General features: G+C 36.6%; 2 protein-coding genes across 2 annotated transcripts in view; one reads left to right on the forward strand and one right to left on the reverse strand.

Moving 5' to 3' along the window:
- ADAM10 (ADAM metallopeptidase domain 10) overlaps positions 1 to 27,803 on the forward strand; it is a 134,679-nt gene that overhangs the window by 17,517 nt on the left and 89,359 nt on the right. Inside the window, exon 2 of the mRNA XM_032864849.1 lies at positions 18,205 to 18,355. Within this exon, the coding sequence (XP_032720740.1) occupies positions 18,205 to 18,355 (151 nt within the window). The remainder of the gene's footprint in view (positions 1 to 18,204; positions 18,356 to 27,803) is intronic.
- Positions 24,304 to 24,811, reverse strand: LOC116871938 (40S ribosomal protein S24-like). Its single transcript, XM_032864850.1, has one exon. The coding sequence runs from the start codon at positions 24,774 to 24,776 to the stop codon at positions 24,420 to 24,422; it is 357 nt and encodes a 118-aa protein (XP_032720741.1). The 5' UTR covers positions 24,777 to 24,811; the 3' UTR covers positions 24,304 to 24,419.

Consider the following 27,803-nt stretch of genomic DNA (forward strand, 5'->3'; position numbering starts at 1 on the left):
TTACGTCAAGTAAGAGGATATTGTATGGGAAGTATGGGAATTGATTGATGATAATGGAGAATGATTTAGTATTTATGGAAAAATTCAGAGGTTCTAGGTCAGGTTTCTTATGTAGGCTTTACATGTTGATTTGAGAAAACCACAAAATCTTGGGTTCCTCTTTATGTCTGGTGTTATTCATGATTTGTCTTAGTTCAAGCTTGGTATTACAGAAGCAGTGATACTGTTAGTACTAGGGAATATATATTTATGTACTGATGTAACCTGGGAGAGTCTAGCGAATAACAATGATCAGGAGTAGAGTACAGATGACTCTTGAACAGCCTGAGTTAGAATGGCACAGGTTTACTTCTGTGCAGATTTTATTTGATAAATACAGTACAGTACTGTAGATGTAGTTCTTCCTTGTGACTTTTAAAAAAAGTATTTTATTTATTTAACAGAGAGAGACACAGTGAGAGGGGGAACACAAGCAAGGGGAGTAGGAGAGGGAGGAGCAGGCTTTCCACCCAGCAGGGAGGCTGATGCGGGTCTTGATCCCAGAACTCTGGGATCATGGCCTGAGCTGAAGACAGATGCTTAACGCCTGAGCCACCCAGGTGCTCCTCTTCCTTATGATTTTCTTAGTAACATTTTCTTTTCTCTAGTTTACTTTATTGTAAGAATACAGTATGTGAAATATATAACATACAAAATACATGTTAATCAACTGTGTTATTGGTAAAGCTTCCTATCAACAGGCCGTTATTAATAGTTAAGTTTTTGGGGATTCCAAAGTTTTATGTGTATTTTCAACATTTACGTGCAGGGGTGTGTGTATGTGTTGGTGCCTCTAATTCCCACATTGTTCAAGGCAGCTTAGAAGGCACTAGGCAGCTTAGAAGGGAATCAGGAAGATCTGCAACAAGGGGAGATCAGATACAAAAGTGAATAGATCAGAGGCCAAGCTCTGTTCAGATAGAGTTGAGGAGATGGGTGAATATTTAACTGCATCAGTGAGATTTGGTGAGAGAGCTGCGTTCTGCCCCTACTTTTTGAGCTTTTGATTAGATGCTAAAGTATAGGAACAAATCTCAGTTGAATAGGTCCAGACTGTGTATGTGGAAACAGGCAATTTTGTGATATCTGACTGAGCTAAGTAGTGCAGAGGGTTGGAGATTGGCATGGGCTCCTGTGGAGTAAACTGTGTCAATTTCATTCACAAGCTGTGGAAATCAAGGGTATACATATATATTTTCTGGGTCTTTAAAAGGTATGTTCTTATTTGGTATTTTATTATATGATTTTCTGCATCTTAGAGGCAGATGTCAGTTTAGGTTTTGAAAGGTCCCTGCCATGTGCTGTATTTTGATATATTTTCTTTCTCTTCAGTTTTTTTTTTTTTTTTTGGACAATTTTATTTCTAGGTAATCTGTGCACCCAGATGGGGCTCGAACCACAACTCTGAGATCAAGCAAGAGTTACATACTCTACAACTGAGCCAGCCAGGTGCACCTCTCTTTAGTTTTTTATAATTACATCAGAAATGTGAATGTGAATCATGGCTTGCCTTGTTTATGATGGGGGTAATAGAATTATTGTAGAAAATCATGAAGTAACTGATACCAGCGTTATCTTCTTGGCACTGCCTCCTATTTGCTGTGTGCTTCTGGGCTTGTTACGTATTTCTCAAACCTCAATTTTTATTAAAATGGGCTAATAGTTCTTAACTTTGTCTTTTGGGTGTGTTAAATGAAAAAAAAAAAAAAGTAGAATGCTACAGAGCCTGGCAGATTGCAAGTGCTCAATGAATTTCATTTATTAGATCCAATTTTAAACATTATTTAATTAAATACTTAAAAATTATCTAATCAAGATTTTTTTGTACATAATGAGCTATCAGTATACACTTAAAACAATTAGAATACATTTTAAAAATAAAATAGACTTACGTAGTTTTGGATTTTTAACTTCAGTTTGAAGATGTGACTTGTGAAGTTTTTTTTTTTAATGTCTTTTAGCCAGATTTTCATGTGAATTTTAAAATACTATATTTCTAAAATAGGAATGGGAAGAAATAACCTTAGCATTATATTATGAATATATTATATGTTAAAACTAAAGATACGCTTGTAAAAATCAGGAGCAGAGTAAAAATGCTCTACTGTTATTCAGCATGGTTTGTTAGTCCTGGTTAGTGTAGTAAGTTTTAAAAAAAGAATTACAAATAGATGAATAAAAGATTTAAGTAAGAGAAGCAGAATCAATAAAGTACCAGCTAAAAAGAAAGGGAGAAAATAATATTCTTAGAATTTTGCATGCAAAATCAAGGAGCTCATAAATCTCCTGCAGAAGCACATGGATCTCATGTTAGAACCTGTGTTGTAGAGGAAAAAAGATGGTTTATAACTAGTCAGTAGGTGCTAAAGTGACTTTCTACAGATTTGATGCTTGTTTTGTAATGTTCTGCCTGTTCAGCTGTGCTGTTGTAGTATGAAAGCAGTGACAGAAAATACATAAATGAATGAACATGTAACTGTGTTGTGAAAACAGGTGGCCTGCTGCATTTGACTTTTGGGTTAATTTGCTTCCTCTGTTTTACATTATTTGGGAACATTTTCTGATCAGTACATTACCTGTGATAACAGGTAAGGCGTTTCTTGCTTAAGTGGTAGCACCTGTGGTAACTGTTAATACACTGTTAATGCTTAGATTGAAGCCAGAATTTAGAAAAAAAGATACAGCTGCTGGTAGAAGTCAGGGAATTTCTGTATACAGAAAAGTTGCAGAGCTTTTGAAAGTTGGATGTACATTACAGATCACTGGGAATCATGGTCTGATAGAGCCTGAGTTGCTTGGGGGATTCCAAAGGGGAGCACAAGATTTTTCACTGCTAACAGTTCCCCAGAAGCTACCCATGCAGCCAGTCCCCAAAACACAATTTGAATAGCAAGGTTCTGTGCGTTAAGACTGAAACATCCACAAGCACAAATTTCCGGTATCTGTGGTAATAGTTAATGAATGAACTCATTATTTGAACATGTGATGAGTAGTAGGCTCCCTGATTTTCTTTTAGCTTTTTAGCTTAAATTTTGAGTTGGAACTTCAACTGCTAAAAAGTTCTTGAAAATGTAGTTTCTACTTTCCTTTTTTTTTTTTTTTTAGATTTTTTTATTTATTTATTTGACAGACAGAGATCACAAGTAGACAGAGAGGCAGGCAGAGAGAGAGGGAAGCAGGCTCCCTGCTGAGCAGAGAGCCCGACGCGGGGCTCGATCCCAGGACCCTGAGATCATGACCTGAGCCGAAGGCAGAGGCTTAACCCACTGAGCCACCCAGGCGCCCCTAGTTTCTACTTTCTTAACTGATATTTTCCCTTGATGTTTGTTTTCCTCCAATGTTCTTTTGGTATCTGTGATCACTAGTTGTCACTTAATCTTTTTCTTGCTTCCAAAAAATCCATTTTGTTTCTTACTACTTATGTCTTATTAACCAAAATGTAGTTATTTTTGAATAATGAGTCATAGGTTGCTTAGTAGTTTCTTGGAATTGAGTAGAATGTTGATTTCATTCATTTTCCTTAAAGAGGGTAAATTGTAATATTTGAGTTATCTTTGTTTTAGATTCTGGACTTTTGTTTTGAAAATTTTGTAACTTAGGGAAAGGTAACAGAAAGGCCAGATAGCCATATACCTACCAGTTTGATTCAGCATTTTTAAAAATTTTGATTGGCTTTATTGAGGTATAATTTCTATACAGTAAACTTCAACAATTAATTTTGAGAAATGTATATAGCTATATAACTACTATCACAACATAGAACATTTACATCAAATTATAAAGTTCTCGTCTGCTCTTTGCTGTCAGTTGAAAATACTTTGTGATATCCCTTTTGATTTCTACTTTGACCTGTGGGCTGATTAGAAGTGCGTTAAGTTCCTAATATTTGGGGATTTTACCACATACCTGTTACTGATTTAATTGTGCTATGATCCGAAAACATACTGTATAATTTCAGCCTTTTTAAATTTATAGAAACATGCTTTATGGCCTAGAAATAAGTTCTGTCTTGGTGAATATTCCATATGTCCTTGAAAAGAATATTCTGTTGTTGGGTGGAATGTTTTGTGAATGTTAATTGGATCAAGTGGTTTGATAGTGTTCAAATTTTCTGTATTTTTATTTTTTGTCTCCTTGTTCAATGAGGACTGTTATGATTTCCAACTATAATCATAATTATAACTTCTTTAGTTCTGTCAAATTTTTCTTCATGTGCTTTGAAGCTTTGTTATGTGATACACATTTATGTCCTTTTGATAAATTGGGAAATGTCCTTCTTTACCCCTCATAGTTTTTTTGTTTTGAAGTTTACTTTGATAATACCTTAGCTACTCCAGCATTCTTTGGATTGTTGGTATGGAATAACTTTTGCCATCCTTTTTACTTTAACTCATCTTTATTTTTGTGTTTAAAACATCTTTTGTACGGCCTGTATTTACCTGTTCCTTTTTTTAAAAAATGAGAAAATGACTATCTCCCATTTATTTATGTTTAGATCATTTACTTTTTAAAAATATTTTATTTATTTGAGAGAGAGGGAGTGAGATAGAGAGAGCACATGAGCTGGGGGAGGAGCAGAGGAATAGGGAGAATCATACTCTCTACTCAGCAGGGAGCCTGATGTGGGCCTCTGTCCCAGGACTGTAGGATCATGACCTGAGCCAAAGGCAGATGCTTAACTGACTGAGCTATCCAAGGACCCTAGGTCATTTACTTTTAATATATTTATTGATATGGTTGAGCTTAAAACAACCATCATACTATTTGTTTTCTTTTATTCCCTTTTCCCCCTTTTCCTGCATTCTTTGGGATTAATTTATTTTTAAAAAGATTCTGTTTATCTCTGCTCAAAAGCTTATGTGTTATATTTGCTATATTTTTTTAGAGGTGTTCCTAGGGTATATAATATATATCAGTAACTTACTGTGTACCTTCAGATAATACACAATTCCATTTCTGTTCTCCACAGTGCTGTTGTCATATATTTTAATTCTGTATGTGTCATAAATGTGACAGTACATTGTGTTTTTTAAAACAGTCATTTAACTTTTGGAAGGATTAAAAAAAGTTCTTTTTTCTCATATATTCATTATTTCTGGCACTATTCTTTGTGTCAATACAGATTTCCATCTGGTAGCATTCCTTCTGCCTGAAAAGCTTCCTTTAACATTTCTTGTAATGCAGGTTTACTAGTGATGACTGTTGGTTTTGAAGTCTGAAAAAGGGATCATTTCACCTTTTTCCCCACTCACCTTCATTTGTGAAAGATACTTTCACTGGGTATAGAATCCTAGGTTGAACTTTTTTTTTTTCTTAAAGTACTTTAAACATGTTGCTGCATTATCTCCTGACTTATGTACAATTATGCTGTCATTTACAACTTTGTTCATCTGTATGTAATGTGTCTTTTTCTCTAGCTCTTTGGGGTTTTTTCTTTGCCCCTGATTTTCAGCCATTAGCCTATGATTTGCCTCTGAGTGGTTTTCTTTTATACTTAATTCTTTTTTAAAAAATATTTTTATTTATTTATCTGACAGAGAGAGAGATCACAAGTAGGCAGAGAGGCAGGCAGAGTGAGAGGGGGAAGCAGGCTCCCTCCTGAGCAGAGAGCCCAGATGTGGGGCTCAATCCCAGGACCCTGAGATCATGACCTGAGCTGAAGGCAGAGGCTTAACCCACTGAGCCACCCAGGCACACCTGTATTTAATTCTGATTAAGATTTGTTGAGTTTCTTGATTCTGTAGATTTATAGTTAAATCTTTTACTCCCCCCCCCCCTCGTTTGTTTTGTATGCTCCTTACCATATGGAATGTATTTACAATAGCCGTTTTAACCTCTTTGTATGCTAATTCCATCATCTCTGCAATTTCTGTTTCTAATGTATGATTTTTTTCCCCATCATGCAGAAAAATAAATTTATATTTTCTGATTTTCTTTTTTACGTGCGTGGTAATTTTTGATAGGATATAGGTCATTCGATTATTACTTTTTGCATGTTTGTTTTTTTTAAGATTTTATTTATTTATTTGACAGACAGAGATCACAAGTAGGCAGAGAGGCAGGCAGAGAGAGACAGAGGAGGAAGCACTTGACCCCAGGGGCTTGACCCCAGGACCCTGAGATAATGACCTATATATAGTTAACTACTATAGTTAAACTTCCTATAGTTAAACTACTTGGAACCACGTTAATCCTTTGGAATATTGCCCTTATCTTTGGTAGCGTAAGGTCCTCAACAGCTTTAGTGTTAGGCAAATTTTACCCCATGAATAAGGTATTATTTTTCTGAGTTCTATACTCAGTGCTCCATATTTTACAGGTCTTTCTTCCCTGGTTGGTGGGAATATGAACACTTCTCAGTCCTTTATTGGCACTTATTTATTGATTTTTTAAAATAACATATAATGCATTATTTCAGGGGTACAGGTGTGTGATTCGTAAGTCTTAAAACACACACAGTGCTCATCACAACATATACCATCCCCAGTATCCATCACCTAGCCATCCTAGTTCCCCAACCCCCGCCCCTCCAGCAACCCTCAGTTTGTTTCCTGAGATGAAGAGATTTATGATTTTTCTCCCTCCCTGGTTTGTCTTGTTTCTTTTTTTCCTCTCTTCCCCTATGATCCTCTCTCTTGTTTCTTAAATTCCATGTATCAGTGAGATCATGTGATAATTGTTTTTCTCCGATTGACTTATTTTGCGTAGCATAAACCCTCTAGTTCCATCCATGTCGTTGCAAATGGCAAGATCTCATTTTTGATGGCTGCATAATATTCCACTGTATGTATGTATGTATGTATGTATGTGTGTATGTATATAAACCACATCTTCTTTATCCATTCATCTGTCATTGGATATCTGGACTCTTTCCATAGTTTGGCTATTGTGGACATTGCTGCTATAAACATTGGGGTGCAGGTGCCCCTTTGGATCACTGCATTTGTATCTTTGGGATAATACCTAGTAGTGCAATTCCTGGGTCATAGGATAGCTCTCTTTTCAACTTTTTGAGGAACCTCTGTAGTGTTTTCCAGAGTGGCTGCACCAACTTGCATTCCCACCAACAGTGTAGGAAGGTTCCCTGTTCTCCTCATCCTCATCAACATCTGCTGTTTGCCAACTTGTTAATTTTAGCCATTCTGACTGGTGTGAGGTGGTATCTCATGTGATTTTGATTTGTATTTCCCTCGTACCGAGTGATGTTGAGTACTTTTTCATGTGTCTTTTGGCCATTTGAATGTCTTCTTTGAAGAAATATCTGTTCACGTCTTCTGTCCATTTCTTGATTGGATTATTTGTTCCTTGGGTGTTGAGTTTGATAAGTTCTTTATAGATTTTGAATGCTAGCCTTTATCTGATATGACATTTGCAAATACCCTGACCCATTCTGCCAGTTGTCTTTTGGTTTTGTTGACTATCTCCTTTGCTGTGCAAAAACTTTTTATCTTGATGAAGTCCAAATAGTTCATTTTTGCCTTTGTTTCCCTTGCCTTCGGAGAGGTGTCTAGTAGAAGTTGCTGCAGCTGAAGTCAAAGAGGTTGCTGCCTTTGTTCTCCTCAAGGATTTTGGTGGACTGCTGTCACACATTTAGGTCTTTCATCCATTTCATCCATCCATCCAGCCATTTCATTCCATCCATTTCATCCATTCACCCATTTTCATCCATCCATTCCATCCATTTCATCTATTTTTGTGTATGGTATAAGGAAAAGATTCAGTTTCATTCTTATGCATGTGTCTATCCAATTTTCCCCACTCCATTTGTTGAAGAGACTGTCTTTTTTCCATTGGATATTCTTTCTTGCTTTGTCAAAGATTAGTTGAAGATAGAGTTGAGGGTCCATTTCTGAGTTCTGTCTTCTATTCCATTGATCAATGTGTCTGTTTTTGTATCAGCACCATATTACCTTAATGAGTACAGCTTTGTAATAGATCCTGAAGTCCAGGATTGTGATGCCACCGGCTTTGGTTTTCTTTCTTAACATTCCTTTTGAGTTTTCGGGGTCCTTTCTGGTTCCATACAAATTTTGGGATTATTTGTTCCAGTTCTGTGAAAAAAGTCAGTGGCATTTTGAAAGGGATTGCATTGAATGTATAGATTACCCTAGGTAGCATAGGCATTTTAACAATATTTGTTCTTCCAGTCCATGAGCATGGAATGTTTTTCCCTTTTTTTTCTTTTTTTGTCTTCCTCAATTTCTTCATGGGTATTCTATAGTTTTCTGAGTACAGATCCTTTGACTTTGCCTCTTTGATTAGATTTATTCCTAGGTATCTTATGGTTTAGGTGCAATTGTAAATGGGATCGACTCCTTAATTTTGCTTTTCATCTGTCTTGTTGTTGGTGTATAGAAATGCAACTGATTTCTGTGCATTGATTTTTATATCCTGCCACTTGACTGAATTCCTGTTTGAGTTCTAGCAGTTTTGGGATGCAGTCTTGTGGTTTTTCCACATAAAGTAGTCTATCATCTGCTAAGAGAGTTCGACTTCTTTGCCAGTTCAAATGCCTTTGATTTCTTTTTGTTGTCTCATTGCTGAGGATAGGACTTCTACTACTATGTTGGACAGTAGTGGTGATAGTGGACATACCTGCTGTGTTTCTGACCTTAGGCGAAAAGCTCTCAGTTTTTCCCCATTGAGAAAGATATTCACTCTGGGTTTTTCATAGGTATCTTTTATGATATTGAGGTATGTACCTTGGACCCCTACGCTGTGAGGAGTTTTAATCAAGAAAGGATGCTATACTTTGTCAAATGGTTTTTCTGCATCTATTGAGAGGATCGTATGATTATTCTCTTGTCTTTTATTAATGTGTATCACATTGATTGATTTGTGGATTTCGAACCATCCTTGCAGCCCAGGAGTAAATCCCACTTGGTTGTGGTGAATAATCCTTTTAATGTACTGTTGGATCCTATTGGCTAGTATCTTAAAGTTTTTGCATCTGTGTTCATCAGGGATATTGTTCAGTAAGTCTCCTTTTTGGTGGGGTCTTTGTCTTGTTTTAGGATCAAGGTAATGCTGGACTCATAAAAAGAGTTTGGGAATTTTTCTTCCATTTCTATTTTTTGGAACAGTTTCAGAACAATAGGTATTAATTCTTTAAATGTTTGTTAGGGTTCTCCTGGGAAGCCATCTGGCCCTGGACTCTTGTTTGTTGGTAGATATTTGATTACTGCTTCAATTTCCTTGCTGGGTATGGGTCTCTTCAGGTTTTCTATTTCTTCCTGCTTCACTTTTGGTTGTTCATATGTCTCTAGGAATGCATCCATTTCTTCCAGATTGTCCAATTTGTTGGCATATAGTTGCTCATAATGTGTTCTTATAATTGTTTGTATTTCTTCAGTGTTGGTTGTGATCGCTCCTCTTTCATTCTTGATTTTATTTATTTGGGTCCTTTCTCTTTTTGATCAGTCTGGCTGGGGGTTTATTAATCTTATTAATTTTTTCAGAGACCCAGCTCCTATGCACCTAAACCATAACCTCCTTGATAGGTTCCACTGTTCTTTGGGTTCCTATTTCATTGATTTCTGTCTGAGCTAATCTTTATTAATTTTCTTCTTCTACTGGGTTTAGGCTTTATTTGCTGTTCTTTTTCCAGCTCCTTTAGATACAGGGTCAGGTTGTGTATTTGAGACCCTTCTTGTTTCTTGAGAAATGCTTGTGGTGCTGTATACTTCACTCTTAGGGCTGCCTGTGCTGTATCCCACAGATTTTGAACAATTGTGTTTTCATTTTTGTTTGTTTCCACGAATTTTAAAAATTCTTCTTTAATTTCCTGGTTGACCCATTCATTCTTTTGTAGGGTACTCTTTAGCCTCCATATATATTTGATTTCTTCCCAACTTTCCTATTGTGATTGAGTTTCAGTTTCAAAGCATTGTGGTCCAAAAATAAGCAGGGAATGATCCCAATCTTTTTTTACTAGTTGAGACTTGAGTTGTGATGCAGCATGTGATCCTTTCTGGAGAATGTTCCATGTGCACTAGAGAAGAATGTGTATTCTTTTGCTTTAGGATGGAATGTTCTGAATATATCTGTGAAGTCCATCTGGTCCAATGTGTCATTCAAAGCCCTTATTTCCTTGTTGATCTTTTGCTTAGATGATCTGTCCATTGCAGTGAGGGGGGTGTTAGAGTCCCCTCCTATTGTATTATTGTTAATTTAATTTTATTTTTTCAGTGTTCCAGGATTCATTGATTATGTACCACACCCAGTGCTCCATGCAGTACGTGCCTTCCTTAATTCCCACCACCAGGCTCACCCATCCCCTATTGTATTATTGTTGATGTGTTTCTTTGATTTTGTTATTAACTGGCTTGTATAATTGGCTGCTCCCATGTTAGGGGCATAAATATTTACAATTATTAGATCTTCTTGTTGGATATTCCTTTTAATTATAGTGTCCTTCCTCATCGCTTATTACAGTCTTTAGTTTAAAATCTAATTTGTCTGATATAAGGATTGCCACCTCATCTTTCTTTTGATGTCCATTAGCCTGATAAATGGTTTTCCACCCCCCATTTTCAATCTGGAGGTTTTTTTGGGTCTAAAATGAGTCTCTTGCAGACAACATATTCATGGGTCTTACTTTTTTATCTAGTCTGATGTCCTGTGACTTTTGATTGGGACATTTAGCCCATTTACATTCAGAGTAACTATTGAAAGATAGGAATTTAGTGCCATTGTATTGTCTGAAAGGTGACTGTTACTGTATATTGTCTCTTGTGTTAGTTTTGGGCTCTCTCTTTGCTTAGAGGACCCCTTTCAATATTTCTTATAGGGCTGGTCTGGTGATCACCTTTATTGGCTTTTGAAGATTGTTCTGCTGACTCTTTTTGTGTTTGGTTAATTTTTCTGCCCTGTGATAGTTTATTCTCTCACATGTTCAGATTAGTACTCAGCCAAACACTTAAGGGGACTCCTTTTTGGGTCTTATAGCTCCCTCTCTGTGTAGCTTTTCCTGGCATTCGACCCACAAGTTCTGAATGCCTGACCCCTATGAGTGCAGGTATCTGGCTCCTCCATTCATTGAGACCCTCAGACTGCTTGGGTTCTTCCACCCTGCACATTGGCGTGGAAACTGCTTGTAGTTAGTGAGTTGAGCCAGTTGTAAGTCTCACCTCATTTGCTTTTCTTCTTATGTTCAGTTTTCTAATTGTTTATGGTGGTGGTAGGTTAAATTCAGTCCCTTTTCGCCATTAAAGCCAGAAGTGGAAACTTATTTAACAATTTGCGTCCTTTCTCTTTTTCTCCTACTTGGAATCACTTCAATGAAAATTATGCATGTCATTTTACCCCTAAATACATTAAAATGTATCTTCAAAAATTCAGAGTATTCTTGTATATACCTATAGTGCTGATGAACTGAAGAATATATATATGTTTTTAAATATTTTATTTGAGAGAAAGGAGACAGAGAGAGCATGAGAGGGGGCGGGTCAAAGGGAGAGAAGTAGACTCCCCACCAAACAGGGAGCCCAGTGCTGGACTGTATCCTGAGACTCCAGGATCATGACCTGAGCTGCAGGCAGTTGCCTAACCAACTGAGCCACCCAGGTGCCCCTGTCCTGAAGCATATTAACAAGATTTCCTTAATATTATCTAAGATTGATTCTACTTTGTCCAGGATTCTCTCCAAATATTTTTTGTTTCCTTCTTAATTGAATTCTTTTTACCATGGATCCCCCTTTGTCTTATTAAGTATTGGGGTATATAAATTAAAAATAGTTTCAATACGTTATCTTAACTTCAGTGATTTTTTTTAATAAATTACTGAGATCTTCTCATAAATACTGATATTTAGGTTTAATTAACATAGAAACATAGGTTTTATGCAGAAGAGGATAATGACATGGACTTGAAAACTATTATGTTTCTGGGTAGCATTTTTAACTTTACCATTTAAAATCTGTGAATCATGTTTTATCTCAATTTTAAAGATTCATAAAATCATTACTCAGATCCTTTATCAGTGAAAGTAAACATTATCTTCCCTTAGAAAATTCCTATGTGTGTGGGACAGAGAAAAGATGACTAATAACTCTTCCAGTAGTGTTCCATCCATGCAAATAATTGAGCTTTTATCACATGTCACCAGAACACCAGTAGTTAAATGTTTTAAGTTATTAAAAGAGGCAGAACACTTTATCTGAACTGTGACTTAAAAAGTTGACTTTTTTGGTGTTGAAAAAGGAGAGGAAGCAGTAACTTTGCAAAGCCAAGTGTGTGCTGTGGCTACTCAGTCCACTTAAATACAACTCAGTTATCCAATGGAAATCCGACATTGATTTTCAAAATGAAAGAAACTACCCAAAAGTTCTCATACTACCACTTCCTCATTCTTGATTTCTTCTTGATATTTTCTCTTGTGCGGGGTGTTTTTTAAAACCCAAGTATAAAGTTAAAAATATTTCTAAAGAATATGGAAAATGCATAATATCTGATTCCATTATTTAGTCTTGGTTTTTAAAAGTGTCATACTAGCAGGCTTTGTCATCTCTTATATCCTGGGTTAACTGTATTTTCTTTGTTAGTTGCAAAGATATTTTTGGATTCTAGTTTAGGACTCCATTCTTGTCATCTCTCTTGAGAGCAGTGCATTTAAGAGGACAGTGAAGTGACTCAGTAATAGTTTACATTAAATGACCCTTTAATGCCAGCCTTTGTGCTAAGCAGGTTACATGCATTTAAGGTAGTCTTTGTCTCTGTTTTACAGATAGGAACCCTGAGATTTTAAAAAAGTTAAATATTTACCCATCAGAATGAAACCCAGTTCTGTGTTTATTCCTCAATTTATGGCCTCAGTTTGTGCATGTAGGTCTCAAAGGCAAGTGTGGGAAGAGGAAAATAGAGGAAGAGATAGATGGAGGAGATGATGATGATGAATACTGAGGCTCTGTGGTATTGTAGGCACTTTGCTAATTACCACACACGGCTTAAATCATAATCCAAATGGCCTTAAGAGAGAGGTATTCTACTTCTCTCCAATTTTAAGGATGGGGCACTGAAGGTGAGTGTTCCATTTGATGAGGGCAACAAGCTAATAAATGAAGGTAATGGTATTTAAATCAGATAATTTTTTTTTCTAGTAAAAAAAAATGCTTACCGTAAAATTTTTTACCTTAACCATTTCTGAGTGTACAGCCCAAAAGTGTTAAGTATATTTACCTTGTGCACAGTCTTCAGAACTTAAACCCAGATAATTTGATGTAAGAGTTTGTATCCTTAGCTGTATAATGACTACCCACTGACTTGCATATGTATAGAAAATTTGGTGATGGACATTTAGGCTTTATGGAATACATTAGATAAACCATTATAGTTTTTTTTTTTTTAATTTTGGTGTTCTGTTTTATAAAAGAAGGCAGTTTTCTTTAGGAAGAAATTCTGATTCCTTAAGGAATCACTCCTTTTGACTTCTGCTCATGGTGAAGATGGAGAAACCAGGAACAGATTTATCCCTCTGCCTGAAACAAACTGAAGAAACTCAGGAAAAAACAAACAAAAACGAGAGAAACCACAGCTTTGAAAGACACTAGTCACCAGATGGTAAAGGACGATGATCCCTGAGAGACGGGAAACGAATGAGCCAAGACCTATGATTGCTTCAGCTTTCTATCTTCAGAAAATTTCCATCTGCAGTGATATGGGAGAGAACCTAGATGGAGGCCAATTAACTCTGAGTTAAGGAGATGAAACTGAGGGTTGCGGGTAGGGGGTGACCAAAGCAACTAGAGTTCACAGAACATCAGAGTGAAAAGCACTGCATAGAGAGAATTCCTGAGATCTGCAAAGGATTCCCCTAGTGTTTGGCAGAGTATTGATCAATGCATACGTGTGAAGAAAGTACCTAAGGCCAGGAAAGAAAGAGTGCCCTGTGTTCGCATAGAGCAGGAAATGTGCCTCTTTTCACTGGCTAGACTGAAAAAAACTCAGAATTTGTGGAGCAGTGGGGCAGACCACTCAAATAGGTCTTGCTTCAATACTGGGGAATGGGGCACCTGGGGACTCAGTCATTAAGTATCTGCCTTCAGCTCAGGTCTTGGTCCTGGTGTCCTGGGATCGAGCCCTGCATCAGGCTCTCTGCTTGGCGGGAAGCCTGCTTCTCCCTCTCCTACTACTCCTGCTTGTATTCCCTCTCTCCCAGTCTCTCTCTGTCAAATAAATAAATGAAATCTTAAAAAAAAATAGTGGGGAATAATTAATCCTACACAGAACACTGTTCCTGATCCCCCTAACAAATCATAAATGCAAGACCCAAAAGGCTTGAACTATTTCCATGTACTATACTTTGTCTTGTAACAAAGCCTGAGAATGTTTATGAAAATACAAAAAAAGCTTAGAACAGTGAAATTTGCAATGTCTGACATCCATTTGATGAAAGATGATAAGGCGTGCACTGAAGCAGGAGAACAGCAGTCTCTAATGAGAAGAATAAACAATTAATTGGAGTCAACCTGGAAGTGACACAGGTATTAGAATTAACAAGACATAGACAAGAACATTAGAAGAGTATTATAGCTTTATTTCATGTATTTAAAAAGTTAAGTATAGACATAGAAAATATAAAACACAAATTTTAACTTCTACAGATGAAAATTATACTGTTTTCAGTGGAAAATGCAGTGGATGGCATTAACAACAGATTAGATATTGCAGATTATTAGTGAACTAGAAGATATAACAGTAGAAACAATTCAAAATGAAGAGAAGAAAGAATTTTTAATGAATGAGGAAAGCCACCAGTTGACTGTGGGAAAAACTTAAGCAACCTGATACACTTGTAATTCGAGTCCTTCTGGGGAAGGGTGGAAAGAGTTAAAAAAAAAAAAAATTGAAGAAATAAATTTGAAAAACTGTCTACCCATAGATCCAAGAATTTCACTGAAATAAAGCTCAAGAAATATGAAGAAACACATCGTAATCAAATTGCTCAGAGCCAGTGATAAGGAAGAAAATCTTAAAAGCAAACTAGGGAGGAAAAGATACATTATATTCAGAGGAGGAAAGATAAGGATGACAGATTTCTTCTCAGAAGGAATACAAGTGAAAAGATGGTAGAACAACATTTTTAAAGTATTTAAAGAAAAAATACAAACCTGACAGCCTGGAATGTCCAGTGAAAATATCTTTCAAAAATGAAGACAAAATAAAGACTTTCAGACATATAAAAGCTGGAAGAGTTTTTTACCAGCAGAAGAAGTGTTAGAGGAAATCAGAAGGAAAACGATACCAGATGGAAATATGGATTCACGTAAAGAAATAAAGAACCCAGGGACGCCTGGGTGGCTCAGTTGGTTAAGCGGCTGCCTTCGGCTCAGGTCATGATCCCGGCGTCCTGGGATCGAGTCCCACATCGGGCTCCTTGCTCGGCGGGGAGCCTGCTTCTCCCTCTGCCTCTGCCTGCCTCTCTGTCTGCCTGTGCTTGCTCACTCTCTCTCCCTCTGTCTCTGACAAATAAATAAATAAAATCTTAAAAAAAAAAAAAAAAAAAGAAATAAAGAACCCTGGAAATGTTAGAGATATTTTCCTTGTTATTTAAACCTCATTAAAAGATAATTGTCTGTTTCAACCAAAACAATAACAATATATTGTGAGATTTATAAAACATAAAATATACAATGGCATTAACCTCTAAAGGCCAACAGGAGGGAAGTGGAAGTATAGTAATGTCAGGTTCTTGTACCTGAACTGTTAATGGTAGACTGGGATAAGTTAATGATATATACTAAAAGCCTTAAAGCAACTACTGAAATAACCACACAGGATTTTGCTGATAAGCCAATGAAGAGATAGTAATGGAATCATGAGAATAATTAGTCCAGGGGCGCCTGGGTGGCTCAGTTGGTAAAGCAGCTGCTTTTGGCTTAGGTCATGAACCTAGGTTCCTGGAATCAAGTCCCACATCAAGTTCCCTGCTCCATGTTGGGCTCCCCACTTAGCACTGGGCTCTCCACTCAGTGAGGAGTCTGCTTCTCCCTCTGCCTCTCCACTCATGCTCATGCTCTCTTTCTCTCTCAAATAAATAATTAAATAAAAATCTAAAAACAAACAAAAAACCCAAAACCCAAAATAATGGGTTAAAAGTAAAAGGATGAGAAAAGATACACTATGCTAGTCCCCAAAAAAGAGGGTAATGGCCATATTAATATCAAAGTAGATTTTAGGACATAGAATATTACAAAGAATAAAGATCATCTGATAATGATAAAGGATGAATTAATTCAAAAGGCATGATAATCATTAACATCTATGCATGTAATAATAACAGCTTCAAACATCAATGAAGCAAAGAACTGCAAGGAGAAATAGAAAAAAATCAATCATAGACAAATTTCAATACCCCTTTCTTGATAATAGAAGAAGTAGATTGAAGTCATTAAGGATATAGAAGACTTGAACAGCCTCAGCAACCAACTTGGCCTGGATGACATTTATAGAATACTCTGACTCAATAAGAACAGAGATTGACATTTTTGGAGCACTTACTGTTAACAGCAGAATATACATTCTTTTCAAGTGCCCGTGAAATATTTGCAAAGATAGATCATATTCTGGATTATAAAATAAGTGTCTAATTTTAAAAGGATTGATATACACCACAAAGCAAGTTTTCTGGCTATAGTGGGATTAAATTAGAAGTCAGTAACAGAAAGGTATTTGAAAAATCTTCAATATTTCGAACGTAAATAACAGACCTCTAAAAGGACATGCAAGGGTCAAAAAGGAAATTCGAGAGTATGTTGAATAGAATGAAAGTGGTAACAACAAAATCTATGGAATGCTGCTAATGCTGTATAACGGGGACATTTATAGCAATAAACATCTGAATTAGAGAAGGAGCTAAGTTTTTTTGTTTTTGGGTTTTTTTGAGAAGCTAAGTCTTAAATCAGTAACATTACCTTTGGAAACAAGAAAGAGCAATTAGACTCAAAGTAAGCAGAAAAAAATAAAGATCAAAGTGAAAACCAACAAATAGATAACAAAAATAATGAGGGAAAATCAAAGGAAAAGAAAAATTAAAAAAAAAATTTTTAGAAGATCAGTAGAAATCATTCTCTAGCCATCCTGATCAGGAACGAAAAAGACAAGATACAGATTACCAGTATCAGGAATGAGAGAGGTAACATCACCCCAGATTCAAAAGATATAAAAAGCATAGTAAGGGCATATTATGAACAGATTTATTTCTGTAACTTTAACAATTTAGGCAAAATGGACAAATTCTTACTGCTCACTTTAGATAACCTAGGGGTGCCTGGGTGGCTCAGTGGATTAAGCCTCTGCCTTTGGCTCAGGTCATGATACCAGGTGCTGGGATCAAGTCCCGCATCGGGCTCTCTGCTCAGCAGGGAGCCTCTTTCCCCCCTCCTCTCTGCCTGCCTCTCAGCCTACTTGTGATCTCTGTTTGTCAAATAAATAAATAAATAAATAAATCTTTAAAAAAAAGTAGTAGATAACCTGAATAGCTCTTTATCTGTATATGAAATTGAAATTGTAGTTAATTAACTTTTCACAAAGAGAACTTTAGGGCAAGATGGCTTTACTGGTGAACTCTATGAAACATTTAAGGAGGAACTAATACCAATTCTATATAAAAGTGTACAGAAAATTGAAAAAGAGTTATACTTTTCCAACTCCTCTTTTACTCTAATATCAAACCTTGGCAAAGATAGTACAGAAAAAGAAAGCTATAGACCAGTGTCTCTCATGACTGTAAAAAGTAATACACAATGATCAAGTAGGGTTTATTTCAGTAATGTGGAGTTGGTTTAATATTAGAAAATCAGTCAACTTAATTCATTATAATTAATAAACTAAAAAGAAAAAATCCATATAATCAATTTACTAGGTGCAGAAAGACCAGGTGACACAAGTCAATATCTGTTCCTGATAGTTTTTATCAACAGAGTATTAATAGAAAACTTAACCTGAATAAAGACATCAAAGACAAACCTATACCTAATATTCACACTTTTGTGTGTGGTTGAAATTCCTATTATAATAAGTTTTTTAAAAAAAAGTATGTGAAAATACTAACATTAGTGAGACCGTTGTTTCATAAGTATTTGTAGATATTTGAATAATCGTGGAATCATACTAGAACTAGAATGGATCATCAGAGTGATACTAATTTGAACTGTTTATTTTTTATAGGTCAGTATGGAAATCCTTTAAATAAATACATTAGACATTATGAAGGATTATCTTATGATGTGGATTCACTACACCAAAAACACCAGCGTGCCAAAAGAGCAGTTTCACATGAGGACCAGTTTTTACGTCTAAATTTCCATGCCCATGGAAGGTGAGTAAATTTATTGCTGTGTCTGAAGTTTTCCTATATTTAACTTAAAAGAAGAAATTTTGTACCATAAATTTTCCTTCTCTAATGGAAAGGTCCCCATTTGGAAATTCAGCCTATGCTAGAATTTGGCATATATGCAAAAAAAAATGTTTTCTATTAAAATGGATTATCCTTTTTATATTAAAGAAACAGTCAAACTTACAATGTTTTTAAATTTATAAATCCAGTCCTCTGTTATATTATTGGAGGGTTTTTAAAAAAGATTTATTTATTTTAGAGAGAGAGAGATTGAGAGAACACAGGCAGGAGGAACAGAGGGAGAGGGAGTTAGAATCTTAGCAGACTCTGCGCTGAGCACAGGGCCGGGCAAAGGGCTTAATGTCATGACCCTGAGATCATGATCTGAGCTTAAACCAAGAGTTGGATGCTCAACTGACGGCACCACCTAGGTGTTCCTAAAGAAGATTCTTTTTCATAATTTCCAACTACTTTTTATATGTCTTATGGGTCGATATAGTGAAGGTAGCTGGTTTTATGTCATTTAGTCATTTAATTTCTCAACTCACTTTTTAAAAAATTTATTTTATTTTATTTATTTTGTGAGAGAGAGAGCGAGCACAGGAGTGGGGTGGAGTAGAGGGAGAGACTGAATCCTAAGCAGGCTCCATGCCCAGTGTGGAGCCCAACAAGGGGCTTGATTTTAGGACCCTGAAATCATGACCTGAGCCAAAATCAAGAGTCAGATGCTTAAGTGACTGAGCCACCCAGGCACCCCTAACTCCATTTTATCATTTCTAAAATGAGTTTGTAGACAGATTACCTATGGACTCCTCATTTCTCAGATTTGTTAAGGGATAAAGAACAGGGAGCCAAGGGAGAATGGTAAAAATCACATTTAGTGCCTGGGGTGTCCCAGGTGCATAGATGCTTTATATGCGTTTTCTTACGTAACTGCTCAAAACCCAAACAAGGTAAATATCTTTTCATATCTGAGAAAACTAGGCTCGGAGAAGTTTAATAATTTCTTTAGAGTTACACAGCATAGATTTGAGCCAGATCTAGCTCACTTAAACCCCATATTTTTTTTCTTTCTGTGCATTAGGGGTACTCAGATACAAAATCTTGGAGTACTCTTTGTTAGACTCTCTCCCTTGCTTGCTGTAATTAGTAAATCTATTTCTTTTGTGTTTTTCCTACTGGTGTAACCCTGATTTATTGTTTAGCTCCTAATAGGTTTCCCAGCTTCCACTCCATTTATCATTAAAGCTATTCTATGGACTTCTGTAAGATGACTCTTACTTAAATGCTTCCTTTTTCATGTCAGCTTATTGCTCTAAAGTCTTCAATTAATGATTGTAAGCCAGATTTCTTAACTTGGCTTTCAAGATTCTCTCTAAATTAGTTCTAGTCTATTTTTCTAAACTTTATTCTGTTTCCCAACATTAACTGTCTTTTTCACCCAGAATGATCTAATTGCTGAATATACCATGAACAGTTTGTTTTCTGTGTCATTTATCTTAAATCTTGATCATTTTTTAATGTACAGTTAAAGTTCTGCTTCTTTAAAGATTTACTTACGCCTTCCTTGGAACCTTTAAGTAGGTGAAATGTACCATTGGCATTTGATTCCTTCTATCTTCCTTTTCATGTATTTCTTATTTATTTTTCTATATCTGTGTTTTTTGTTCCTCACAGGAAGACATCTTGGCTACTATTTAGTAATGTTTATTATTTGTGCTTATGCTTAAGTATACAGATGTACAGATGCTTAAGAAAGATATTAATGGGGTGCCTGGGTGGCTCTGTGATTTAAAGCCTCTGCCTTCGGCTCGGATCATGATCCCAGGGTCTTGGGATCGAGCCCTGCATTGGCGGGCTCTCTGCTTGGCAGGGAGCCTACTTTCTCCTCTCTCTCTCTCTCTCTGCCTGACTCTCTGCCTACTTGTGATCTCTGTCTGTCAAATAAATAAATAAAATCTTAAAAAAAAAGGAAAGATAATAATGGATGAAAAATCAGATAATAAATGCTATGAAACAAAGTATTTTATGCATGGAAATAAATGTGTTACTTAGATTAATTTATTTTCCATATAAAAAAATGATCATTGTGGAAAAAAGCACTTTTAAGTTATAAAATCTCTTACTTTGATTCAAGGGAGGTAAAAAGTTTCATTTTAAGGTCTGTTTTTCTAGATAAAAATTTTAGTGGCAATAATTCATGTAAATTTTTATGACCTTCAGATATTTTTAAATTACCCATTCTTTATTAGTGCCATGAAGTAATAAGCAATCATTAAGCCTTTATAAGTTTTTAGTGACCACCTCAAAATAAATTTAATACTATATTCCAAATACAGTGTAACTACCAAAAGGAAAAGTTTAGATTCTGGCTGCCTTTGGTTTGTATACCACATTTCTATTATATCATTAGATTTTTGTGTTTTTATGTGTCACATAATTCATATTGAGCTTGTGGCAAAACTAAATTCCCAGACTCCCCCGCCCCTTTCCTTTGGTGTGTTTATGTGTGTGAGTGGGTGTGAGCATGTGAGTGCATGCTGTTGTTTATTAATCCAAAAACTTATTTATTGACTGCTAGTTAAACGTTACCTAGTTTCGGCTGTGGGTACTAGAAACGTAAATCAAACATAGATCTAATAGGGGCAGCAAGATATGGGTTAGCTGTTTTATAAGAGGAAAATGTAATGTGGTGCTTTATAGGTAAAAATACTATAGATATTCAGATGAGGGAGAACTTACTTCTTACTTCTCTCAACAAAAGACCCGGAGCCAGGAGATCTCATGCTGCTTCAAGGGGAGTCTGCTTCTCCCTCTCTCTCTGCCTGCCTCTTCCTCTGCTTGTGTTCTCTCTCTCTCTTTCAAATAAATAAATAAAATCTTAAAAAAAAACAAAAACCAAAAAACTTGTGCCCCAGAATGTGGTCATTGTAATTAAGTTGTAACCAAAATGTGGTCATTGTAATTACGTCGTAACATACGTTAGTTAAAAATGTGATGATGAGGGGCGCCTGGGTGGCTCAGTGGGTTTAAAGCCTCTGCTTTCGGCTCAGGTCATGATCCTGGGGTCCTGGGATCGAGCCCTGCATCAGGCTCTCTGCTCCGCAGGGAGCCTGCTTCCTCCCCCCTCTCTCTCTGCCTGTCTGCCTACTTGTGATCTCTCTCTCTCTCTCTGTCAAATAAATAAAATCTTTAAAAAAAAAAATGTGATGATGATCTGATAGTTTTATTTTTGTTTCCTTGCAAAGGTCTACAAAATGACCTGATTGGTGTAGTTACAGATTTCCTGCTAAGTCTCTCCTACTCCACCATATACAAAATGTTAGTTTTGGTACTCTACAATCCCTCATAAATAGGATATGTATTGGTACACAAATTATGGGTTATTCAGTTAATAACAATTTGTAATACAAATGAGAAGAGAAGTGACTATGGTAAAACAGCAGTGTGTCCATTGGAAGACCAAGCTTTATTGTGTATATGGTTTTGGGATGACTTTGGGCTATAGTGAGCTCTAAAATGTGTGCTGTCCTTGTGCATTGTGACTAGACTTATTATCTGTTTTTCATCTTTTTTCCCCCCAAAGATTTTATTTATTTATTTATTTGACAGACAGAGATCACAAGTAGGCAGAGAGGCAGGCAGAGAGAGAGGAGGAAGCAGGCTCCCTGCCAAGCAGAGAGCCCGGTGAGGGACTCGATCCCAGGACCCTGAGATCATGACCTGAGCCGAAGGCAGAGGCTTAACCCACTGAGCCACCCAGGCACCCCTGTTTTTCATTTTTTAAAAAATAGTCAAATAGAGTTTATTTTTCCTGATTAGATAGTAAGGCTTAATCCCCGAGAATCAGATCACTATATTTTAATAAATTACAGAACACAATAAATACTATGCAGTTAACTGAGAAAAAAGGAAAATACTTGAAAAGGGTTCTGCTTAGACATTTATGACTTGCATTTCTGAGTACTAGCACAGTCTGTGTGTGTGTGTGTGTGTGTGTGTGTATGTATTAAAGTCATTCTTTGTGCTGTTTGTTTTATGCTTAAGTATATGAGCAAATTTCCTTCCACCTGGCTTCCAAGTGTCCTAAATAAGAAAGGGTATATCACATCTCAGGTCTACAGATATTAATGTTAAATGCAGAAATGTTAAGATTCTTTAAGCCCTAAGTCCATTCTTAAGAATTCCATGAAAAAACACTTCTCTTGAAATAAAGTTTAAAGTTATTTAGGGGCACCTGGGTGGCTCAGTCATTAAACGTCTGTCTTTGGCTCCGGTCATGATCCCAGGGTCCTGGGATGGAACCCTGGATCAGTCTCCCTGCTTGGTGGGAAGCCTGCTTCTCCCTCTCCCACTCCCCCTGCTTATATTCTCCTTCTTGCCATCTCTCTGTCAAATAAATAAATAAAATCTTAAAAAAAACAAAAAAACAAAACTAAGTTGAGAACTGATGATTGCTCTGAGTTTTACTTCTTCAATAGGATTTCAGTCTGAAACACCGTTTTTATTTTACATATTTTTAAGCACTAAACTAGGCTTTATGTGGAAGAGATGGAATGAGTGTAAACAAAAACAAAAAACAAAAAACCCAAAAAATCCCCCAAACAGCTGAGCTTCCTTCTGCCCATTTTGAAAAGGGAATGGAAGTAAGAGTATAAAAGTACTTTTCTGGGGACGCCTGGGTGGCTCAGTTGGTTAAGCGGCTGCCTTCGACTCAGGTCATGATCCCAGCATCCTGGGATCGAGTCCCACATCGGGCTCCTTGCTTGGCGGGGAGCCTGCTTCTCCCTCTGCCTCTGCCTGCCTCTCTGTCTGCCTGTGCTCGCTCACTCTCTCTCCCTCTGTCTCTGACAAATAAATAAATAAAATCTTGAAAAAAAAATAAATAAAAGTTTAAATAAAAAAAAAAAATAAATAAAAGTACTTTTCTGGCGTGCCAGGCGACTGTTAATCTCAGGGTTGTAAGTTCAAGCCCCAACTTGGGCATGCAGCCTACTTAAAATAAAATAAAATAAAATAAAATAAAATAAATTTTAAAAATGCCAAAAAAGTGTTCACAAAAAACAGGCTTTTGGTGTCAGAGTTTCTAGAGTTGATGATTTAGATAGTAAGTGTCAGAAATTGCATATATTTTAGTAGTAGAAAAACCCATCAATCACTTTCCTCAATTGTAAATTATATTTCATACTAAAATATTGCATGTGTAGCTGGGTCTTTTATGAGGTAAGTTCTCCAGCTTAGATTTGATTTACTTTGGGTTCATAGCCATCCTTGTTTTTTTTTCCATTCTTCAATTGATTAAGCCCCACGTAAGTTGTGCTGTTTCTTAAAAGTGAAGCAAGGATTTTCTATAATTAAAAGTTATTTAAATGTTTATTCTATTTTGTTATGCTTGAAAATCCTTTATATAACTATTGCATGGATATGTTTAGTTTATTGGTTTTATACTTGTTAGGTTGTTTTATTGAGCATCTGTGAAGTCTCGTATAGTTGTATGCTACTTTAAAACTGGTAACTCTTCAAAAATTTTTTGGTAATGACATATATAGTTTCTTTTTGAAAAGCTTCTGAATACTGAGATTCCTCAATTGGTTGTATCATAACCTCTTTTCTAACTTCTTAGAAGTCTTTGGTTCTTTGGGTTAACAGTTTTTTGGGGGGAGTATTAACAAATATTTTAAAAGATTATTTATTTGTTTATTTATTTGACAGAGATCACAAGTAGGTAGAGAGGCAGGCAGAGAGAGAAGAAGAAGCAGACTCCCTGCTGAGCAGAGAGCCCGATACGGGGCTCGATCCCAGGACTCTGGGATCATGACCTTAGCTGAAGGCAGAGGCTTTAACCCACTGAGCCACCCAGGCGCCCCTTTTTAATACTTGTACATAGGGATAAAATCAAACTGTTCATTTGTGTATGAGTCTCTGAAATCTTTTTTTTTTTTTTTTAACATTCTTAGTTTATTAATCCTCTCATGAAAAATCTGTACAATCACCACAGATAAAGCCACTGCAGCATCTTTACTCCTTCTGTTGTCCAATCTCCAGCTCACTTTTTGCCAGCACCAACATTGGCTTTCGCAGTCCCCCTGACTTTCTTCATTCTGTTCTTGCGTTCTTTTCGCTGTTTCCTTGAGGTCTTTTTCTTCTCATACAGACCATGTCTTGCAAGTCTATGTTTGGGTTCATTTTTCTTTGCATAATCCAAGGAATCATAAATCATGCCAAAGCCAGTTGTCTTGCCACCACCAAAATGAGTTCTGAATCCAGATACAAATATGACATCTGGTGTGGTCTTGTACATTTTGGCTAGTTTTCCCCAAATTTCTGTCTTAGGTACTGTTGCCTTTCCAGGATGAAGGACATCAATAACCATTTGTTTGCGCTGAAGTAGACGGTTGGTCATGAACTTCCTGGTCCTGATAGTTACTGTGTCGTTCGGATGACAGCACGGATCTGGGGAGACTCACCATGATCTCTGAAATCTTTTAACCACTTTGAATTAGTTCTAAAACAGTCTGTGTGGGGAGAATAAGGCTGAATCAAATCAAATGTAAACCAAAAGTCTAACATCTAGATAGAGTCTTATGTTGGTATGGGACATATAGTTGTGTAATATAGCAGTATTTTTTTTTTTTTTTAACCGCAAACCACGGATTGTTTTGAATGGAATTTTGATCTCTGGATTGAATGAACAAATGCATTGTGCATTTCTTTCTTTCTTTTTTTTTTTTTAAGATTTTATTTATTTATTTGAGAGACAGAGATCACAAGTAGGCAGAGAGGCAGGCAGAGAGAGAGGAGGAAGCAGGCTCCCTGCTGAGCAAAGAGCCCAATGCGGGGCTCCATCCCAGAACCCTGAGATCATGACCTGAGCTGAAGGCAGAGGCTTAACCCACTTACCCACCCAGGTGCCCCTGTGCATTTCTTTTTAAGTTTATTTGAGCTACAAGAGATGTTTCTCCAGTTTTAATATGCTGTAATTTACTAAGTCTACTTTCATGTTTTAAGCACCTAATGTATTCCAGGTACTTTAGTAGTCACTAGTAATAGAGTAATTGAAGAGACAGGTCCTTGCTGGTGAGGAGTTTATGGATTTGTGAAAAAGGCAGTTAGGAATAACAGCTGTGATAAATATTAAGAAAGGAATGTTAAGAAGATTGCTATAGGAGCATTGGGGGATGCCATCTTGTTTGGAAGTCAGGGAAGGCTACTCTTAGGAGATGGCATTTAAACTGATTCTGGAAGGATGACAGAAGAGGAGTTGGTTAACCAAAGAAGGGAATGAAATGTGTTCTAGACAGAGGAAACAGCATGTGCAGGGATACTGAGATGAGAAGTGGCATGTTTATGGAATTGAAGGAATTTCGTTATATGAGGGGGTGTAAAATATGAGGGAGAATGGTTCCAAATAAGACTGTAGATGTAAATAAGAGCCACATCTCTGAGTGTTTATGTAAGTCATGGTAATAATCTTTTATTTAGTCTTGGAAGGTTTTTAATGATAAGTAACTGTGTAAGGTTTAAAAAGTTCAGTCTGGCTGCAATTGAAGAATAATTTGGAAGGGAGTTAAACTAAATGCATTGAGGCTCTTCAGGAGGCTGTTGCGCTAGTCCTCATGGGAGTTGGTAGCCTGCATTAAGCTGGTGTTAGAGGTGATGAAGGAGAGTGGATAAATTTAAGACATTTTAAAGGTAGAATTTATAGAGCTTGGTTGATACATAGGTATGAAAGGAGTTATAAGAGGACTGCTTTCTGGTTTGAGCAACTGAGTGGCTACTGGGTCCACTTAGATAAGGAATACTGGAACAGGTATAAATTTGAAATCGTAAGTTCAGTTTTGGACATGTTTTGTGGAATTCATGAGGGCCTAGGAGAGAACTAAATGCCAACAATTTAAATTTAGGTGGTGATTGGGGGGGGAAGCAAAGCCTGATGAGTGGTAAGAAAAGTAGAAAACCTGAGAGTGTGGTATCCCAGAAGCCAAGGCAAACAATATTTCAAGGTGGGGAATGGTCAGTTGGTGCTTCTTGCTTTTGTTATGGGGAACATTAGCAATATTCCTAATCTATATTATTTACCCTTTTTTGAATTTCTCTAGTTTTGATGATTTTGCTGGATCTAAATGCACAGGGTAGTCCAGATTTGGATACATCATGGTCACATATAAATAGCTATGGTAGCAAAATAGCTATTTTTGTGTATGTGAATTTCTAATGATTCATGAAAATAGCCAATATATTTTTAGGCATTTTGGTTTTAAGAGCATATTGGCCAATATCTTTGACAACCATCTGTACTAATTCTGCAGTGATCGATTATAAGGACTCCAGTTGTCTTTTGAGTATAGCATGGCTAATTTTTACTTAAATGTGTGAAGCAGAAACACATCAGTTAATTTTAATTAATAATCTATGCATCTTTGAAATCTTAAATTATAATCACTTTGTATTAGTTAGGTTCACAAACTCCTTTCTGGTAGAACAATGCTGAATGAACAGATCATGTATGAACACATAGCATATCAAGAATCTTATAGGGGCGCCTGGGTGGCTCAGTGGGTTAAGGCTTCTGCCTTTGGCTCGGGTCGTGATCCCGGGGTCCCGGGATCGAGCCCCGCATCGGGCTCTCTGCTTGGCGGGGAGCCTGCTCCTCCTCCTCCCCTTTCTCTGCCTGCCTCTCTGCCTATTTGTGATCTCTGTCTGTCAAATAAATAAATAAAATCTTAAGAAAAAAAAAGAATCTTATAAATGGTAGTAGGGGACAAATAGTTGTGTTATAAACCGTATTCATTGTTTTTTGTTTTTGGTTCATAGTAAAACTGTTCAGACCATATACGTGACTCCCAAAATCTTCTTACATTTCAGTTTTACAAATAGCTTACTCCCACTTGTCAAACTGAGTGAGCCTTTCACATTCTAAATCTTGAGAGACTTTAGAGTTCACTTTGTCCAGTGTAATATTGGATGATATTTTTGAGACATGGTCATTCAGCTTCACTTCTTTGTGTTTCAATTCCCCAAATAGGAAATGTTACTTGTGCCCATGAACATTTAAGAATCTGCTATATTGAAACTTTTGCTATCATATGCTTTTTTTTCCCCTACTAACTATAAAGTGAGAAGATGAAGGTGGTATCTTGTATTGATTTATTTATTTATTTAGTTTTAAGATTTGTTTATTTATTAGAGCAGGAGTTCAGCAGGGAGGGGCAGAAGGAGATGGAGAGACTCTCAGGCAGACTCCCTGCTGAGCACAGAGCCCAGCCCCAAAACCCTGAGATCATGACCTGAGCCGAAATGAAGAGTTAGAGGCTCAAGTGACGAAGCCACTGAGGCACCCTAATGGTGGTATCTTCTTCCTAAGTTCTTGTCACTTGATCATTAAGCAGTTAATCGTAATTTATTAGTATAAATTGTAAAGTAGAAGTTC

The sequence above is a fragment of the Lontra canadensis genome, unplaced genomic scaffold (assembly GCF_010015895.1).
Source record: "Lontra canadensis isolate GAN:19392208 unplaced genomic scaffold, GSC_riverotter_1.0 scaffold28, whole genome shotgun sequence".
In the NCBI taxonomy this organism is placed as follows: domain Eukaryota; kingdom Metazoa; phylum Chordata; class Mammalia; order Carnivora; family Mustelidae; genus Lontra; species Lontra canadensis.

Coding starts and splice junctions, on each gene's coding strand:
- LOC116871938 (XM_032864850.1), bottom strand. CDS start 24,776: ATGACCAACCGTCTACTTCAGCGCAAACAAATGGTTATTGATGTCCTT.